This window comes from Macrosteles quadrilineatus, unplaced genomic scaffold (assembly GCF_028750875.1).
Source record: "Macrosteles quadrilineatus isolate MER2022 unplaced genomic scaffold, UCM_ALF_1.0 Scaffold_1__1_contigs__length_201487025, whole genome shotgun sequence".
Classification (NCBI taxonomy): Eukaryota; Metazoa; Arthropoda; class Insecta; order Hemiptera; family Cicadellidae; genus Macrosteles; species Macrosteles quadrilineatus.
Window position 1 is genome coordinate 148,424,992 of NW_026542594.1, and position 20,199 is coordinate 148,445,190.

Genomic DNA, 20,199 nt, shown 5'->3' on the forward strand with positions numbered 1-20,199 from the left:
TCATTATCAAAACCCAAGAACAATTTTATACACAAAGAATCTCTGGTGCCTGACCTGGATGATGCCTACAACTCTAAATATATCTTTAAATTTGTTTCCAAATGCTGAATTTGTGTCACAAATGCTGAATGTTTACAGCTGTTATTTTAAGCAAATTATATTGTACTAAAAGCTTAGAAGGTTAGCGTCGGCTGCTAGACTTTTGAAAATTAAAACTTAATTTTTTTTTAAACTGGGACCCTTATTTATAATTATGGCTTTGACATTCCCTAGTTCTCAAAATAATCTTTCTTTCAACACAAAAATCATGAAAATCCGTCGACTGGTTGATTCAGAATCGTGGAAAAACCCTTTTACGTTTTAATATACTGTATATGATAGTTTTAACAGGTTTCAACCCTTCCGAGGCTTAATATATGTAAACAGTTTATGTGTACACAGGGTGTCTAGTAGTCGGGAAAATCGGGAAAGTCGGGAATAAGTATTGAATTTCAAAATGGTCTTGAAAGTCGGGATTAAGTCTTAAATTTGATTTCAAAGTCGGGAATTTTCATGATTTTGCCGCGATCGTCGTCTTGTGTTTACGTAACCGCAAAAGCCAATGATGATGTCTACACGGCCTCGGGAAATGTTCACGATTTTGCCGCGATAGTGGACGACGACGATGACGTTTCCGAAACCACGAAAGACGACTGTGACAGCGGGAGACTACGATGACGTTTCCGTGACCGCGGTAGACGACGATGACGTTTCCGAGACCGCGGGAGACGACGATGACGTATCCGTGACCCCGGTAGACGACGATGACGTTTCCGTGACCGCAGGAGATAACGATGACGATGACGTTTCCGTGACCGCAGGAGATAACGATGACGTTTCCGTGACCGCGGGAGACGACGATTATGTCTACAAGGCCGCGGGAAATGTTCATGATTTTGCCGCGATCGCGGACGACGACGATCACGTTTCCGTGACCGCGGGAGATAGGGATGACGTTTCCGTGACCGCGGGAGACGACGATGACGATTCCGTGACCGCGGGAAATGTTCAAGAGTTTGTCGCGATCGCGGACGACGACGATGACGTTTCCATGACCGCAGGAGATAACGATGACGTTTCCGTGACCATGGGAGATGACGATGACGTTTCCGTGACCGCGGGAGACGGCGGTGACGTTTCCGTGACCGCGGGAGACGACGATGATGTCTACACGGCCGCGGGAAATGTTCATGATTTTGCTGCGATTGCGGACGATGACGATGACGTTTCTGAGACAGCGGGAGACGACGATGATGTCATTGATGTCTACAAGGCCGCGGGAAATGTTCATGATTTTGCCGTGATCGCGGACGACGACGATCACGTATCTGTAACCGCTGCAGTCAATTATGATGTCTAAACGTACGGTACGTGGAAGATTTCATGAAAAAAAAATTTGCTAGTTTGAATTTTTTATTGCTGCATAATTTCTTTACTTGAAAACACCACATTATCATAATACTACTTTATGACAAAGACAGGGGTTGGTGTAGTATTATTCAGAAAATTTTGTTAAGCTATAACAATTGGTATCGGTATCAAGAATCGAGAATCGATACATTTTGGTATCAACACGCACTAATTGTTGAAAAAACTAGTCTTGAAAAATCTGGAATTAGTCTTGAAAAGTCTGGAATTAGTCTTGAATTTTATAATGGAAATAAACTAGACACCCTGGTACATTATAACTCATAATAGTTCTAAAATTAAATGGATCTCCTTTTACAAACGTATATAATAACCAGACATTTTGAGATCGTCCTCACCGCAGCGTCAAAATTATTGTTACCTCTTCTTAGGTGAAATATCTCTCAAACCAGAGTGTACCATACACTTTTCCATAAACGTATGTGTAGCATATAATTATTTACAGTTATTTACAGTTATTACAGTTTACCCTATTTACAGTTTTGACCAAACAGTTGGCAAGAAGCATTAATAGATAAGCTATTTACAAAATATGATAATTTTAGCTCTATTCTAATTATCACAAAACACGAAGTAACTAAAAGCGAGTTTTGTTGGTGTAGTAAGCGTTGCAGGAGGTCTACTTTACACTGAATCAACGTTACTGTTTAATTGCTTTTGACCTTCCGGCACTGTTGACTCAGCGAAACTGAACTTGTATTTTATCGTATTTCGTCATATTAAAACTGCTGTTGCATTAGGTCAAATTCCCAATGTGTCAATCGCTTTAACATAGACTACATTTTTAGCACGGACTGTATTATTTGACTTAGTGGGATTTTTGATCTACAGACACTGCAAACATTGTAGTTTTTGACCTATCGGCACAAGTATAAATTATTTGACCTTCCGGCACTGTTGACTTCCAGCAACATTCCCGACCCATCAACTTGGTCAGCTACAAAAAATAAGGTAGAAAATAGAATTTTTTACAATAGCGCAATTCTGTGATTGGCTCACACAACTACATTCATTTTTAACACGTTGAGTGCGGGCTACAGCAAACAGGCTCTCACCATTGGCGGCAAAGCCCCGGCGCACCACCAAATCAGCAAAGACAATTGGCATTAAAATATTTCAGTCTGACGAATCACAAAAGAGCAGCGGTGATTGTGCTTCGTTACCGCGAGAGCAGGGCCGATTTACCGAATAGGCAAGGTAGGCACGTGCCTAGGGCGCGAGGCAATTGGCTTTTTTGGGGGGCGCCAAAAAATTGGAAAAAAGAAAAAAATTTCGGCCGTTTTTGCATGCCATCGCGGTAAACTGATAATCCCTTGCGGCCGTGAAGACACGTTAACAGTCTCCCACAATTGCGGCAAGATGTTAATTATTTACTGCGGTTGTATATACGTCATCATCGTCCGTCTCCCGCGATCGCGTCAAAGTTCTGACTATTTCCAGCGGATGTGTGGACATGATTATCGTTTTCCTTGATCACGGTAATATATTATGAACACATCCCGCGGTCGTGATGAGATTATCACCGTCTACCGCGAATGAGGCAAAATTGTAATCTTTTCCCGGGGTCGTGTGGACATTATCATCTTCTTGCGTGATCACGATAAAATTCTGATAATCCCTCACAGCCGTGAAGACATCATCGTCTCCCGTGGTCGTGAGGCATTGTCATCCTCTCCCGCCATTGCGGCAAATGGTAATCATCTCCCGCCGTTGTTTGGAGATCACCATCGTCTTTCACGAATGAGGCAAATTTCTGATCTTTCCCGTGATTGAGTGGACATTATCATCGTCTTACGCGTTTGCGATAAAATTCTGATCATCCCTCGCAGCCGTGTAGAGTAGACATCATTATTGTAACTCCCGCGATCCTGTAGACATCGCAATCGTCCCCCGCTGTCGTGAAGACATCATATAATCGTCTCCCTCGGTCGTGAAGACATCGTAATCGTCTCCCGCGATCGTGAAGACACCGTAATCGTCTCCGCGCGATCGTGAAGACATCGTAATCGTCTCCCGCGGTCGTGAAGACATCGTAATCGTCTCCCGCGATTACAGCAAAATGTTAATAATATCCCGCAGTTATGTGGATATCATTATCGTCTTCCGCGATCGTGGCAAATTTCAGACTGTTTTCCGTGGTTGTGTGGACCATGATCATATCCCGCGGTCATTTAGTCATTACCATAGTCTCGCGCGATCGCGGTAAAATCATGATCATATCCCATGGTCGTTTAGACATTATCATCGTATCATGCGATCGCGGCAATATTCTGATTATCCTTCACGGCTCTGTGGATCTCATTATCGTATTGCGCGATCGCGGTAAAATCATGATCATATCCCGCGGTCGTTTAGATATTATTATCATCTCATGCGATCACGGCAAAGTTCTGATCATCTCTCGAGGCCTTGTGGAGACATATTATCGCCTCCCGTCTCCCGTGGTCACGGAAACGTCACTGTTGTAAATTGACAATTCCAGGTAGAAATAGAAAATTAACACATAATTCCTGGTTCAAAAAAATTCACGCTTAGTTCCCGGATTTCCCGGTTGGTGGTCACCCTGTTATAAATTGCAAAGGGGCGCTACTATTAGTTGTGCCTAGGGCGCTGACATGGTCAAAAACGGGCCTGCGCGAGAGTGGACGGGAATACCCAAAGGTAGCAGCACTGCCTGGTTCCGTAGCCAGTGTCTTTGTAATGTGGCTCAAAGAGAGAAAATCCTCGAAATCGGAACAAAAGCATTGCCAGACAGGATTTTAGAAAATTTTAGTAGGTACCAACCTACACCAAAATAAAGCTTGCATTATAAGCTACAGGCTGACAACGATTATAACGACCCCCGGCAATGGCTGAGCTCATACTGAACTAATGTAGTCAGAGTGGTGCGATTACATCTATAGATGTAGGCTTTTAGGAGCGCTTGTGACGCACTATATCAATAGATGTAGCCCACACTATACGTGTTAATAAAGAATTAATGACAGTTGGTCCATATGTATATATATGGGATGTCTACTTCAGTATCCAATAGTCAATGGTACAAGTGAAGGAAAAAAGTATCAACAGGTCCCACTAAGATAACTTAAGTAATTTTGGTCAGATTTTGATGAAATTTGGCTTGATGGTGAAAGCATGTTGAATTTGAATGAGATTGTGAACAAGTACGATCAGGTTGTAGGAACAGAGTTTTATGGGGTTTTAAAATGTTCCAAAATTGTTTTTTTTTCAAATTTTTACTCTTAAAAACATGGAAATGCCCAACTTTTATTGCATCTATTGTGTAAATCTTTTAAAGTTACAAGGATTACCAACAGGGTGCAGCACTATTATTTCTTTTACATTTATGACAACAGCTAATTTGCAACCAAAAGGTGAGTGAGCGTAGCGAACGAACTTCAACCTGGAGGCGAGTTAGCGTAGCGAACGAGCTAACCTGAAGGCAAGTGAGCGCAGCGAACGAGCTCCAACCTAAAGGTGAGTGAGCGTAGCGAACAAACTTCAACCAGGACGTGATTGAGCCATGCGAACGAGATAGTCTTGAAAATTAAGAAGTTAAACGGGGCAAAGCCCGCGGGTTACAGCTAGTTATTTATATACATTCTATGTCCTTTAAACTACTATGTGTTTATAAATGACATATACGGTTGTTTTAAGGCATTACGTAATTTCAGATTAAATTTATCAAACAAGTCGCAAGAGAAACCTGAAAACTCGAAGGAGTGTAAAGCTGACGAAGTGTTAGCAGCCCCTCTTGCCTCAGTGACGGAAGAAAAGAAGAATCATACTGAGATTGTAAACTCTGACCAACAGGTAGGTGGCTCAGTCAGTAGCACCATGGACTTGGGCCCAAGCCATTGATTTTGTGGGTACGAATCCTGGTACCTCCCACTACTTTTTATTAATACAGTACACCCTTCTACCGTACCGGCTCACCCCTTGCTTTGCTAAATTTTATGTTCCTTTGTGGCCCATGTAGACAGGCTAATGCAATGTAAAAGAGGCCTCCAGCCAACCTTTTTTTAGAAAAGTTGTTAGAAAGTAGGTGTAAACACAACTTACGTCAAATTGAGAAAAGATTGTCATATCAAAACACATAGTTTGATTGGTGACTTAAACGAAAAAAATTTTCGTAAATTCTAATTACTGTTACTCTACAATATACAAGAGCCTTTGAGAAAGTAATTAAACTTCAGGTTCAACTCATGTCACTTCTTCCAGGGGAAATATAGGATTCAACAGACAAAGATTAAAAGAAAAACTTTGGTTTGCACAAACAAAAAATTAAGAGAGTGTTTATCGAAAACTAATATTTTTGCTCGGAATACTCATCTAGACCTGTTATCCAAGTATGCAGTTACCGTCAGGCTTACGTTTTCTTGATTTTTTTTTATTAATGTATATTTATATATTCTGAAGGTTTTACTTTTTTGTTCATAGGAAACAAGTGAAATGTTATCAACCTTTCCTTCTGCTTCACCTGAAATTAATGTCATAAATACAAATGAAGATGTTCTCAATCAAGAGAATAGGGATGATGAAATCACAAATCAAGTTGTCTTCCAAAAGTAAGTAAATATAAAAGGATTTATTGCTATTCAGTGGAGTCCAAACAGTAAAAAATAACTGAAAAAAACTCAATTCAGATGAACAAATATTGTGTCATTTTCAATACCACCACAATGGATATATTATTATCTTCTGTATATTACTTTTCTGTTTATCCGACCTTGTCGTGGATGATTTGGACAATTAATTGATACTCCACTGTAGGGGTCTCTAACCTTTTTCCATTGATGCCACATTGTAAAGTTTTAGTGGAAGGCAGTATATTTCAGTGCAAAAAGTTTAACAAGAAAGTCTAGATTGGAAATTGTATGGGAATTTGGTTTTAACGGGAGGAAGACAATGAATTGCTCCTATTTCTGGTTTAGGCCGAGAATTCCATCAATATCCAATGTCCACTTGTTCCCCTTAATGAAACAAGGAGATTGCTATGAACAGTGACGAGTGCTACCGCGCTCGTGGAAGACGATCATGGTAGCGCAGAGACTATAATATATATACTCATGAGTGTTGCCGAGATCCGTGGAGACAATCACAGTATCACCGAAACTGATTTATAACGTCCCAAGTGTTGCTGGGATCGTGGGAGACGATTAGAGTATTGCCAAGACCAATTTATATGCTCACAAGTGTTATCATGCTCTACTGTACATTAGACAAATTAGCTGTAAGGACAACGTGTCATCACAGCCTATATCTATCATTCAGTAATGTGCGTGTTGTGGTTATTGCAGTGGTCGTATACAGACAGAGACAAAGAGACTGCTTGGGATGGCAGAGCAGTGGCAGGCCATAGTGCTGCGGGACACTCTACCTGACCATGTGGTGGATGAAGTGGACAGTCTGGTGGGCCAAACCCGTCTCCTCACAAGTGACAAGTTCCAACAATTCCGTCGACTTGTAGTGCAGTATGAACAAAGAACTGGAACCCATCCTATCACATTGGATGATCTAAATGGCTTTTGGGACATGGTGTATTTACAGGTATTGTAGTCTCTTTTATTCCAAAAATAACCGTCTCTTAACCTGGAGTAGTGCCTCTGAATGGGTAATAAAAGAGCTTGGTTTATCCCCCCTGAATTTTAAAACTGGTTAGGCCTAGTTAAAAAATCCTTTAGTAAAAATGTGAAGACTTCCGTTCCAATCCTTCATATCTCATCTTACTGGTGCAGATTAATTAAAGCCATAAAAGCACTTCTCCAAATAGTTAAATTATTGCGGACCCTAAGAAGTTGTTTTATTGAAAGACCCCAAAGATAGTTTATAAGACTAGTTTCTTTATTTACTTTCCGTAAAAACTACTCATTACCCGTGTTCAAAATGAATAGTTTATTCGGCACCAATGTTCAAAATTAATATTTTTAAATTCTTAGCTAATAAAATAACCCATTCTCCTTGATGAACATCACAAAACTAATATTTTATTTAACCGTATGACATTTTCAATTATTAATCATTAATAGCAAGTATTAGTCATAATGAAACAGTAGAAAATCAAAACATAATACATAATCTTAATTTATCAAATTTCTCTCAGGGGGGTTTCTCAGGTCATCAGCTTCACCAGTTTGGTTACAGGTCTCCTCCAGACTCCGGTGGCTGTTCGGACATCCCCTACTTTATCTTGGCCATCTCGCCCAGGGTGTACCGCCTCCACTATGCCCTTAGCCTAATGTCCTCTGGCTTGGTTTTCACCCTCATCCGTTATAAGGAACATGTTTCCGACTTGCAGATTTTCTTGTCTTGTGTCCCACTTGTAGCGTTTGTTGAGTAAGGGCAAATATTCTCTCAGCTAACATTTCCAAAATTGGTCTGCCAGGTCCTGTGAGATCTTCCATTGCCTATGCAGGTACTTCTCCTTTATAATGACAGTTGGTGTGACTCTATCTGCTCCTCCCTGGAGAAAGTGGTTCGGTGTCAAAGGGAGCTAGGGATTAGGGATTAGGGATTAGGGTCTTCTGATACAGGGAATAAGGATCTATTGTTCAATATGTATTCTACTTCACATAATAGAGTTGTCAACCTTTCTTCTTTGGGAGCTTGGGCATTTAAAATCAATCTTAAACATTTCTTCACAGATTGTATAAGACGTTCGTGCACCCACCCATGTGAGGGCCGACGGTGGTAGAAAAGTCCACTTCATTATCTTCCCCACGCAGAACGTCTTAATTTGTTCATTGTCAAACGACTCAAGTACTTTTTTTATTCCTTCTCTGCACCATTAAAGTTGGTACCATTGTCTGATATCAATTGGGAAGGACAACCCCGTCTTGCTACAAATCTCCTACAAGAATTGCCGAGTCCTTATTGAGAGAAGCTGCAATCTCCAAGTGTACCGCTCACACTGACAGATATGTGAACAACACTCCATATCGCTTTTCTCTTCTGCGACCTATAATAGTGACATCCAGAGGCCCAAAATAATCCGCAGCCACACAGGTGAATGGATGTCCATAAGGTTCTAATCTGTTCGCTGGAAGGGGACCCATCTCAGGATTTTTAGGTGTGTTTCTGCACAGCTGACATTTCTTACAATTTGCCCAACAGCTCCTAATTGCTCGCTTCAAACGGATTACCCAAAATCGTTGTCTAAAATTATTTGCCACAGTTTCTTGACCCTAATGAGCTGCCTGTTCATGTTCATGTTGGATCAATAGGACTGTAAGTCGATGTTTAGGATCTAAAATTGTTGGATTTTTCAAGTATTGACTGATTTAGTTCCCATATTCAGTCCTTCCTCTCATTTTCAATAAGTTCCCTGACAAAATAGGGCTTAGCTTATAAAGTCTACTTTCTCAAGGAACTGGCTTGTTCTCCTCAAGATTCTTCATTTCTTTGGTAAAAGATTTTAGTTGTGAAAGTCTGAAGCAGGTTTCTTCAGCTGGTTTAAGCTCTTCAATACCAAGACTCGCATCTGTATTTCTCTCAGATTTACACCTCGCATTGGAAATGAAGTTTTACATCCATGCTACTGCTCTTATGAGCGAGTAATGTTCTTTTTTCTTACAGCAAAGACACATCCGCTTTCCAGGTTTTTTGTCACTTTCTTCTTGGATAAGCACATAGTTTTTTTTGTTTGAATTCCCACTTGTTGCACTTTTGTAGTTCCAAGTTAAAGATGACACACTAGGATCACATATAGTTGCTGCATCTGCCATAGAAGAAAGCCATGTTGAAAAAGTGTTCAGGCTGACAGGATGTTTTATTTGAGACTGGGGTGATGTGACGTGCATTCCCCAGTTAAGTTTCATGTTGGTGGATAGCTTATCCGTCAATTCTTCCATCAGTTGGGGGTTGAACAGATAGTGATCTTGCTAGGACTTCACAGTCACCACTAAGTTTCACACCATATCACTGAAAGTCACCAAAGTGTCAGGCTTGTAATCTTTTGTAGGTGGGCGACTTCTCACACTTGCAATTATGTTCTTAATTATGATTTATGGTCTTCCGAAACGATTTTCCAACAAATTAATAAATTCTTTTACGTTTTCGGGATATATCAATAGGGCTGAAATCATTTCCTTTGTTTTCCGGACAGGGGCTTCTGTAGTCTTTGAAGATTCTCTAAGTCCGTATAATCATTCAATTCAGTCGAATGATTGTAGGCCTACTCAGCTATCCAAGCGGGCCATTGGTCAAGATCACCGCTGAAGCTTGAAAGAGCAGATCAACACTCTAGCAGGCATCTTGTCTCTAACCAATTTCTCTACGTTAGTTAAATATCCTTTATTTAACACTACATTTCCATTTGATTCCCTTTGTCAATTGGATAACTTTGAGGTTTAGGTTGCATATGTTGAGGGGAACACTATAGATCTCGAAGAATATGCTTCCTATCTTTTCCATTGAGCTCCAGCGCTTCAGTCTTTGCATCTCAAGGGTCAGCACGATGTTCTTCTCGAGGCCAAATACTAGACTGATTGTCATGTCGCAGTATGAATTCTTCTTTTCTCAAAGTCTTCATCTCATTCATGCCACAAGGCTCCAAACCAAATTTCTGCTCAGATTTGTCAATTTCCTTCACCTGCATCCACTTTTCTACAGCTTCCTTAGTCGATATTGGCTCTTTTAGAGGTGAATCGAGCATCCGCCGTGATGACTTGCTACCTCTAGACGATCCCTGACTAAGAGGTGAAAGACCTTCAAGTAACCTCTTCTTGACTTCTATTTATTTTCTTCAGCTTGGCTTCTTCTTGCAATTGAGCAAGTCTTCTGTCAGCCAAAGCCTTTTCTGCTAAAGCATTTGCTTGTGCAGAAGAGATTATCACAGCTGTCTCCTCTTCCTATCTTTATAAGCTCATCAACAACTTCTATAACACTTCTATTTCCACTTTTACTCGAACTAGTTTTGTGAGATTTTGCTGTGTTAGGAACTGACTTACCACTTAACTTATCTTCACCATCTTGTTGTCTTACAAGGGTCATTGGACCTTGTTACAATTTCTTTATTTGACATTTAGTTGATTCCCGGGTTTCGGCACCAATGTTCTAAATGAATAGTTTAAATTCTTAGCTAATAAAAAAACTCATGCTCCTTGATGAACGTAACAAAACTTCTATTTGATTTAACCATATGACATTTTCAATTAATAATCATTAATAGTAAGTAGGAATTGGTCAAAATAAAACATGTGACTAAAAACACTACAAAATAAAAACATAATATTATATCTTTAACCACCCGGTTATAAATATATTTTTGCAAAATAAAAAAAGAGTGAATTCTAAACTAATAATGATAATAATAATAGATTATGTATTGTTAATGTTGTTGAACACTGAGCTGAGTTAACCCAAAATTGAATGTATCTGAAACAGAATTGTTTTTGTTGTAAATCAAATAAAAAAGATTTATATACCTGTCAATTATCTAGACGGAAGCTCCTTTAATTAATACAACATTTATTCTCTTATGTTGCTTGCATTTATGTACAATTTTCTCAATTATTCTATAAAACAACATTTTTTACATTATAAGAATTGTCTGTCCAGGTGGAGTCTTTAGACAAGCGATACACAGCATTGGATAGTCTCAAGAACAATAATTGGGTTATGCCTGAGCCAGAACGTAAAAAGAAACGACGTCCAGCCAAAAAACCAACCAAAAAAGAATCTGAAAAATTAATTAAGATAAAGGACAGCCTGAAACCAGAGTCCAAAGGTATAATTTTTTACTTTCTACCCCTATACAGAGGAAGTATATGGAGAAAGTATTGTTTTTGTCAAAATGAAGTGACGTCTGTATGTGTAGGTGTGTAGATGTGTACTGAGAATCCACCTGTGGTCTGATTTGGATGAAATTTTGTATGTAGTTATGGTACGCTTCCAGATCTATCAGTATCTTGAGGCTTTTTATGGTTTTTGAAATTTTTATTTTTAATAGTGATTTCTCATCAAATAATAGAAAAATTGGATTTTTACAACAAAGACCAGAACAATTTTAATTAAAGTTTAGTGTGTTGTGCTCCTTTTTACTCTAAATAAAATAGTGCAAGCTCTATTGTTTTAAAAATAATTGTTCAAAAGTTATTGCAACTTTTGTTATTTTCCCCATGAAATATTATGGTTACTCCCACCGCTTACCTATACCGCTAGGTTGTTGACAAGCTAATTGAAGAAAGTATGTGTCAGATTGCTGATACCGGTACCATTTATTTAATTACACTTTTACTCACTTATAACTTAAATACTAGCTGATTACCCGTCCTTCGTACGGGGTTGGCATATAAGTGCAAAATGTTTATTGCAGTGTTATACTCTAACTTAGCTTTTGCAATGGGGTAGGACACATTTGAACAAAACTGTTTACTATAATAAAATTTACGCTATACTATAGTATTACACATCTACCATAGCCATAATGTTCTACCACTGCACCTAAACAATAGAGAAAAATAATTAATTAAAACTTTGCAAAACATCACAAATTATTCATGCAATTAAAAACATAAACATAACAGTAAACAATCCTACTTTGACAGTTAGTTCTCATTGCCAATCACTGTTTTTTGTTGCTGCTTATAGTTCAAATAAGCTGTTTTCATAAATGCAAAAAAATAATAGTGCTGTACCCTGTTGGTAAATCTCATAACTTTTTAATACTTTCCATATCATAGAAACAACTTTTTTAGTTGAAACAGCTGACTAAATTCTTTAATTCCCTTTAAATATGAATACTCATAAGGTTAACATGGGGAACTACAGAGCCACTGGGGCGGAGCCCGAAAGGGTTTTTGAGATAAGAATATGCCTATATGTTAATCGGGAATATGAGGTATCATCATGCAAAATTTCAGCCCAATCCGTCCAGTAGTTAATGCGTGATTGAACTTCAAACAAACAAACAAACACAAACTTTCACATTTATAATATTAGTAAGATTAGTAATTAACATGTGTTATAATGGTGAATAATATGATCAACATGTCTTGTGTCTGTAACCTAGTGAATGTGTTAACATGTTGTCTACCAGGCGTCACACTCTTCTGTATGAGGTGGCTTGTGTCTCCTGATAGTGAATGTGTTAACATGTTGTCTACCAGTCGTCACTCCTCTGTATGAGGTGGCTTGAGTCTCCTGGTAGTGAATGTGTTAACATGTTGTCTACCAGCTCTCACACTCCTCTGTATGAGGTGGCTTGAGTCTCCTGGTAGTGAATGTGTTAACATGTTGTCTACCAGTCGTCACTCCTCTGTATGAGGTGGCTTGAGTCTCCTGGTAGTGAATGTGTTAACATGTTGTCTAACAGCCGTCACTCCTCTGTATGAGGTGTCTTGTGTCTCCTGGTAGTGAATGTGTTAACATGTTGTCTACCAGCTCTCACACTCCTCTGTATGAGGTGGCTTGTGTCTCCTGGTAGTGAATGTGTTAACATGTTGTCTACCAGCTCTCACACTCCTCTGTATGAGGTGGCTTGAGTCTCCTGGTAGTGAATGTGTTAACATGTTGTCTACCAGTCGTCACTCCTCTGTATGAGGTGGCTTGAGTCTCCTGGTAGTGAATGTGTTAACATGTTGTCTACCAGCTCTCACACTCCTCTGTATGAGGTGGCTTGAGTCTCCTGGTAGTGAATGTGTTAACATGTTGTCTACCAGTCGTCACTCCTCTGTATGAGGTGGCTTGAGTCTCCTGGCAGTGAATGTGTTAACATGTTGTCTACCAGCTGTCACACTCTTCTGTATGAGGTGGCTTGTGTCTCCTGATAGTGAATGTGTTAACATGTTGTCTACCAGCTCTCACACTCCTCTGTATGAGGTGGCTTGTGTCTCCTGGTAGTGAATGTGTTAACATGTTGTCTACCAGCCGTCACTCCTCTGTATGAGGTGGCTTGAGTCTCCTGGTAGTGAATGTGTTAACATGTTGTCTACCAGCTCTCACACTCCTCTGTATGAGGTGGCTTGAGTCTCCTGGTAGTGAATGTGTTAACATGTTGTCTACCAGCTCTCACACTCCTCTGTATGAGGTGGCTTGTGTCTCCTGGTAGTGAATGTGTTAACATGTTGTCTACCAGCTCTCACACTACTCTGTATGAGGTGGCTTGAGTCTTCTGGTAGTGAATGTGTTAACATGTTGTCTACCAGTCGTCACTCCTCTGTATGAGGTGGCTTGAGTCTCCTGGTAGTGAATGTGTTAACATGTTGTCTACCAGCTCTCACACTCCTCTGTATGAGGTGGTTTGTGTCTCCTGATAGTGAATGTGTTAATATGTTGTCTACTAGCCGTGTGTTTCCTGGTAGTGAATGTGTTAACATGTTGTCTACCAGCCGTCACACTCCTCTGTATGAGATGTCTTGTGTCTCCTGATAGTGAATGTGTTAACATGTTGTCTACCAGCCTTCACTCCTCTGTATGAGGTGGCTTGTGTCTCCTGGTAGTGAATGTGTTAACATGTTGTCTACCAGCCGTCACACTCATCTGTATGAGGTGGCTTGTGTCTCCTGGTAGTGAATGTGTTAACATGTTGTCTACCAGCCGTCACTCCTCTGTATGAGGTGGCTTGTGTCTCCTGGTAGTGAATGTGTTAACATGTTGTCTACTAGCCGTGTGTTTCCTGATAGTGAATGTGTTAACATGTTGTCTACTAGCCGTGTGTTTCCTGATAGTGAATGTGTTAACATGTTGTCTACCAGCCGTCACTCCTCTGTATGAGGTGGCTTGTGTCTCCTGGTAGTGAATGTGTTAACATGTTGTCTACCAGCCGTCACTCCTCTGTATGAGGTGGCTTGTGTTTCCTGGTAGTGAATGTGTTCACATGGTGTCTACCAGCCTTCACTCCTCTGTATGAGGTGGCTAGCGTCTCCTGGTAGTGAATGTGTTAACATGTTGTCTACCAGCCGTCACTCCTCTGTATGAGGTGGCTTGTGTTTCCTGGTAGTGAATGTGTTCACATGTTGTCTACCAGCCTTCACTCCTCTGTATGAGGTGGCTTGTGTCTCCTGATAGTGAATGTGTTAACATGTTGTCTACCAGCCGTCACTCCTCTGTATGAGGTGGCTTGCGTCTCCTGGTAGTGAATGTGTTAACATGTTGTCTACCAGCCGTCACTCCTCTGTATGAGGTGGCTTGCGTCTCCTGGTAGTGAATGTGTTAACATGTTGTCTACCAGCCGTCACTCCTCTGTATGAGGTGGCTTGTGTCTCCTGGTAGTGAATGTGTTAACATGTTGTCTACCAGCCGTCACTCCTCTGTATGAGGTGGCTTGTGTCTCCTGGTAGTGAATGTGTTAACATGTTGTCTACCAGCCGTCACTCCTCTGTATGAGGTGGCTTGTGTCTCCTGGTAGTGAATGTGTTAACATGTTGTCTAACAGCCGTCACTCCTCTGTATGAGGTGTCTTGTGTCTCCTGATAGTGAATGTGTTAACATGTTGTCTACCAGCCGTCACTCCTCTGTATGAGGTGGCTTGTGTCTCCTGGTAGTGAATGTGTTAACATGTTGTCTACCAGCCGTCACTCCTCTGTATGAGGTGGCTTGTGTCTCCTGATAGTGAATGTGTTAACATGTTGTCTACCAGCCGTCACTCCTCTGTATGAGGTGGTTTGTGTCTCCTGATAGTGAATGTGTTAATATGTTGTCTACTAGCCGTGTGTTTCCTGGTAGTGAATGTGTTAACATGTTGTCTACCAGCCGTCACACTCCTCTGTATGAGATGTCTTGTGTCTCCTGATAGTGAATGTGTTAACATGTTGTCTACCAGCCTTCACTCCTCTGTATGAGGTGGCTTGTGTCTCCTGGTAGTGAATGTGTTAACATGTTGTCTACCAGCCGTCACACTCATCTGTATGAGGTGGCTTGTGTCTCCTGGTAGTGAATGTGTTAACATGTTGTCTACCAGCCGTCACTCCTCTGTATGAGGTGGCTTGTGTCTCCTGGTAGTGAATGTGTTAACATGTTGTCTACTAGCCGTGTGTTTCCTGATAGTGAATGTGTTAACATGTTGTCTACCAGCCGTCACTCCTCTGTATGAGGTGGCTTGTGTCTCCTGGTAGTGAATGTGTTAACATGTTGTCTACCAGCCGTCACTCCTCTGTATGAGGTGGCTTGTGTTTCCTGGTAGTGAATGTGTTCACATGGTGTCTACCAGCCTTCACTCCTCTGTATGAGGTGGCTTGCGTCTCCTGGTAGTGAATGTGTTAACATGTTGTCTACCAGCCGTCACTCCTCTGTATGAGGTGGCTTGTGTTTCCTGGTAGTGAATGTGTTCACATGTTGTCTACCAGCCTTCACTCCTCTGTATGAGGTGGCTTGTGTCTCCTGATAGTGAATGTGTTAACATGTTGTCTACCAGCCGTCACTCCTCTGTATGAGGTGGCTTGCGTCTCCTGGTAGTGAATGTGTTAACATGTTGTCTACCAGCCGTCACTCCTCTGTATGAGGTGGCTTGCGTCTCCTGGTAGTGAATGTGTTAACATGTTGTCTACCAGCCGTCACTCCTCTGTATGAGGTGGCTTGTGTCTCCTGGTAGTGAATGTGTTAACATGTTGTCTACCAGCCGTCACTCCTCTGTATGAGGTGGCTTGTGTCTCCTGGTAGTGAATGTGTTAACATGTTGTCTACCAGCCGTCACTCCTCTGTATGAGGTGGCTTGTGTCTCCTGGTAGTGAATGTGTTAACATGTTGTCTAACAGCCGTCACTCCTCTGTATGAGGTGTCTTGTGTCTCCTGATAGTGAATATGTTAACATGTTGTCTACCAGCCGTCACTCCTCTGTATGAGGTGGCTTGTGTCTCCTGGTAGTGAATGTGTTAACATGTTGTCTACCAGCCGTCACTCCTCTGTATGAGGTGGCTTGTGTCTCCTGATAGTGAATGTGTTAACATGTTGTCTACCAGCCGTCACTCCTCTGTATGAGGTGGCTTGTGTCTCCTGGTAGTGAATGTGTTAACATGTTGTCTACCAGCCGTCACTCCTCTGTATGAGGTGGCTTGTGTTTCCTGGTAGTGAATGTGTTCACATGTTGTCTACCAGCTGTCACACTCTTCTGTATGAGGTGGCTTGGGCCTCCTAGTAGTGAATGTGTTAACATGTGTTCTACCAGCTGTCACACTCCTCTGTATCAGGTGGCTTGTGTTTCCTGGTAGTGAATGTGTTCACATGTTGTCTACCAGCCTTCACTCCTCTGTATGAGGTGGCTTGTGTCTCCTGATAGTGAATGTGTTAACATGTTGTCTACCAGCCTTCACTCCTCTGTATGAGGTGGCTTGTGTCTCCTGATAGTGAATGTGTTAACATGTTGTCTACCAGCCGTCACTCCTCTGTATGAGGTGGCTTGTGTCTCCTGGTAGTGAATGTGTTAACATGTTGTCTACCAGCCTTCACTCCTCTGTATGAGGTGGCTTGTGTCTCCTGATAGTGAATGTGTTAACATGTTGTCTACCAGCCTTCACTCCTCTGTATGAGGTGGCTTGTGTCTCCTGATAGTGAATGTGTTAACATGTTGTCTACCAGCCGTCACTCCTCTGTATGAGGTGGCTTGTGTCTCCTGGTAGTGAATGTGTTAACATGTTTTTACCAGCCGTCACTCCTCTGTATGAGGTGGCTTGCGTCTCCTGGTAGTGAATGTGTTCACATGTTGTCTACCAGCTGTCACACTCCTTTGTATGAGGTGGCTTGTGTCACCTGATCTGATAGTGAATGTGTTAACATGTCCTCTACCAGCCGTCACACTCCTCTGTATGAGGTGGCTTGTGTCTTCTGGTAGTGAATGTGTTAACATGTTGTCTACCAGCCGTCACTCCTCTGTATGAGGTGGCTTGTGTCTTCTGGTAGTGAATGTGTTAACATGTTGTCTACCAGCTGTCACACTCTTTTGTATGAGGTGGCTTGTGCCTACTAGTAGTGAATGTGTTAACATGTTGTCTACCAGCCGTCACACTCCTCTGTATGAGGTGTCTTGTGTCTCCTGGTAGTGAATGTGTTAACATGTTGTCTACCAGCCATCACACTCCTCTATATCAGGTGGCTTGTGTCACCTGATCTGATAGTGAATGTGTTAACATGTTGTCTACCAGCCGTCACACTCATCTGTATGAGGTGGCTTGTGTCTCCTGGTAGTGAATGTGTTAACATGTTGTGTACCAGCTGGCAGACTCCTCTGTATGAGGTTGCCTATGTCTTTTGGTAGTGAAAGTGTTAACATGTTGTCTACCAGCCATCACACTCCTCTGTATGTTATTAATTTATTTATTTTAATAAAAACTTTGAGTACTTATTTTTCATTGGTAAGCATGTCACTAGTACTAATTAGTTATTAATAAGTTTTTTACTTTCTCCTTCTATAGCCTACATAGTATACGGAGAAAGTATTGTTTTTGTCAAAATTTTCAAATTGGAGTTTTGAGTGGATATATCCGTTTAGGGTCCCCCTGAACCAAAAAAAGTGGTTTTCAAAATTATGTCTGTGTGTGTGGATGTGTACAGAGTTACAGAGCACACCTGTAGTCCGACTGATGAAATTTGGTATGTAAGTACTAAACCATGGTATCTCCAGTAGTTTTTTATTTTTTTAAATTTTGATCTTTAACGTTGATTTTCCCCATAAAAACCCATAAACTAAGGAAAAAATAGGATTTTCTCAAAATTGGCCTGAGCGATTTTTGATAAAAATTTAGTATGTTATAGTCCTTTAAATTATGAATAAGATGGTACGAATCCCATCACCGTATAAATTACTTTTAAGTTATTTTCACATAAAACCCTAATAAAATAACAAAAAATTGGAATTTAGAAAAAAAATCCGGTCTTTATTAAAATTAATATGTTACGAGCTGGTGGCTGGTGGCTACATACGGGAATCGAGTTGTCAACTAAATCAGAATAATTCAGAACATCTAGTTTACATGCATAGACACAAATTCTGGCAGTTTTAATGGGGAAGACCACCTTATAAACAAATGTAACGTAACCACCTATTTATTCCATTCGAATATAGACCTAAAATGTGGTGATAATGCATTTTAAATCCGATAATTTTACCATAAAACAGCATTTGTGTAGATTTGAAAAATCTTAAAGTGAGATTGGCGACCGATTCACACTGGTTTTGAATAGAGTAGCTACATGCCACCCCCAATTGCATACTGTACTACTTATGTACTTACCGTATCTTATCTTACCTCCGTGACCACTGAAACTTTTATTAGGATTCTCTTCTATCACCTGCCTCTTCAAAATTTAGATCCCAGTCTGAGGATGCATTTCATAACTTGATATTTCCCGTTTATCGTATGGTACTCCTTGGAATATACTTTTTAAAAGTTTATGCACAGCATGTTCATCCAAGCTACCTACTTCTGGAAAGCATCCCTATATTTGGGTGTTAACACATTTCTCTTAGCTCTCTGTTCTTTTAGCGAATTTCCCTATAGGGAAGTAGCTATTACCGTAGGTGGCACGGTAAGACCTAGACCCGGGACCGATTTACTTTTTCATTTTGATGTCCCCAGAGGCCAAAAACACCATTCGTTCAAATTTTTATATATGTATATATATATATAGACTATTATCAATAAATTAATAACTAAAAAAAAGGGTACTAAATGTTTAATTATTTATTTCATTTATTAATATAGACTTATATATATATACGTCCGTGAACGCGATAACTTGAGTAATTTTTGTCCGATTTTGATGAAATTTGGTTTAAGGGTGTAAAGCGGGATAAACTTGAATGAGTACGCGAACCAGCATGATCGGACCATGGGAACGGGGTTTTACGGGGGGTTTTATGGGGTAAAAATTAGTTTATCTCACTTTTGACCCTCAAAACACAAAATTTCCCAATTTCTCTTTAGACCTTTTTAAAGAGCTTAAAAAAACAATTAATTTAGTATTTAAAAGTATTTTTGTTCGGTTAATAATAACGGAGAAAATTAAAAAAATTTTAAATTTAAAATTCCCATGTTATTCTTATGGAGAATATTGTCAAATGTTGTAGTTTGCTTGCTTATGGATATATTTTGTATTTTGATCAAATTTATTTATTTTGTACTAAGCTATCAATATTTTACAAAAAAACAAACTTTATTAGTTTCCTTGTAGCAGCAAACCTAGGTACTCGTTAAACCTAATGTTATTAAAATATATTTAATTGAAAATCAATTAAGACAAATGGAAATTCGCTTAGTCGGCAGGTTTGCTGCGGCGGGGGTATTTTATTTCGACCTCCGGGCCGATATCTTGAACTGGTCTGTATATTTTCTCTGCACTTTATTATCTAACCCAGTATTAAGGTTTTTCGGTTCTTTGGTCAGTGCCCAAGTTTCTGAATCATCAGTACTACGGGGATAGTTGGTATGGTATGAGTCGTCTTTGGTTTCTGCTGCACCCTGCAGTTTATTTGACAGTTTTATAGAGACCTACTACACCGATTGACGCTTTCATTACTAACCAAAATTTTAGTATACCGACATACTCACATTCAAACATACAGAAAAAGAAGTAGGTATCAACACGTAAACCACTTATATCTTAAACAATTAAGCGATAAACGGCTGAAAAAATATTTCCCAAATATGAGTTGAAATTTGCAATGCATAAACTAAATACTGTACTTACAAATATTGCATTTACGACAAAACTTGAGTAAACGCAAGTGTTTGAGATGTTTAGTTCAAAATAACACATTTCCTGATAACGCAGATCCTTCACGGTAGAGGAAAACTACCT

At 40.2% G+C, this 20,199-nt stretch overlaps 1 protein-coding gene across 6 annotated transcripts in view; it reads left to right on the top strand.

Moving 5' to 3' along the window:
* Positions 1 to 20,199, top strand: part of LOC128987045 (disks large-associated protein 5-like) — a 52,285-nt gene that overhangs the window by 17,175 nt on the left and 14,911 nt on the right. For 5 of the 6 annotated variants that reach the window (XM_054407716.1, XM_054407731.1, XM_054407740.1 and 2 more), the window contains 4 exons: positions 5,142 to 5,280; positions 5,908 to 6,035; positions 6,768 to 7,017; positions 11,026 to 11,194. In XM_054407716.1, the coding sequence (XP_054263691.1) occupies positions 5,142 to 5,280; positions 5,908 to 6,035; positions 6,768 to 7,017; positions 11,026 to 11,194 (686 nt within the window). The remainder of the gene's footprint in view (positions 1 to 5,141; positions 5,281 to 5,907; positions 6,036 to 6,767; positions 7,018 to 11,025; positions 11,195 to 20,199) is intronic. The other variant, XM_054407757.1, reaches the window with a different exon arrangement.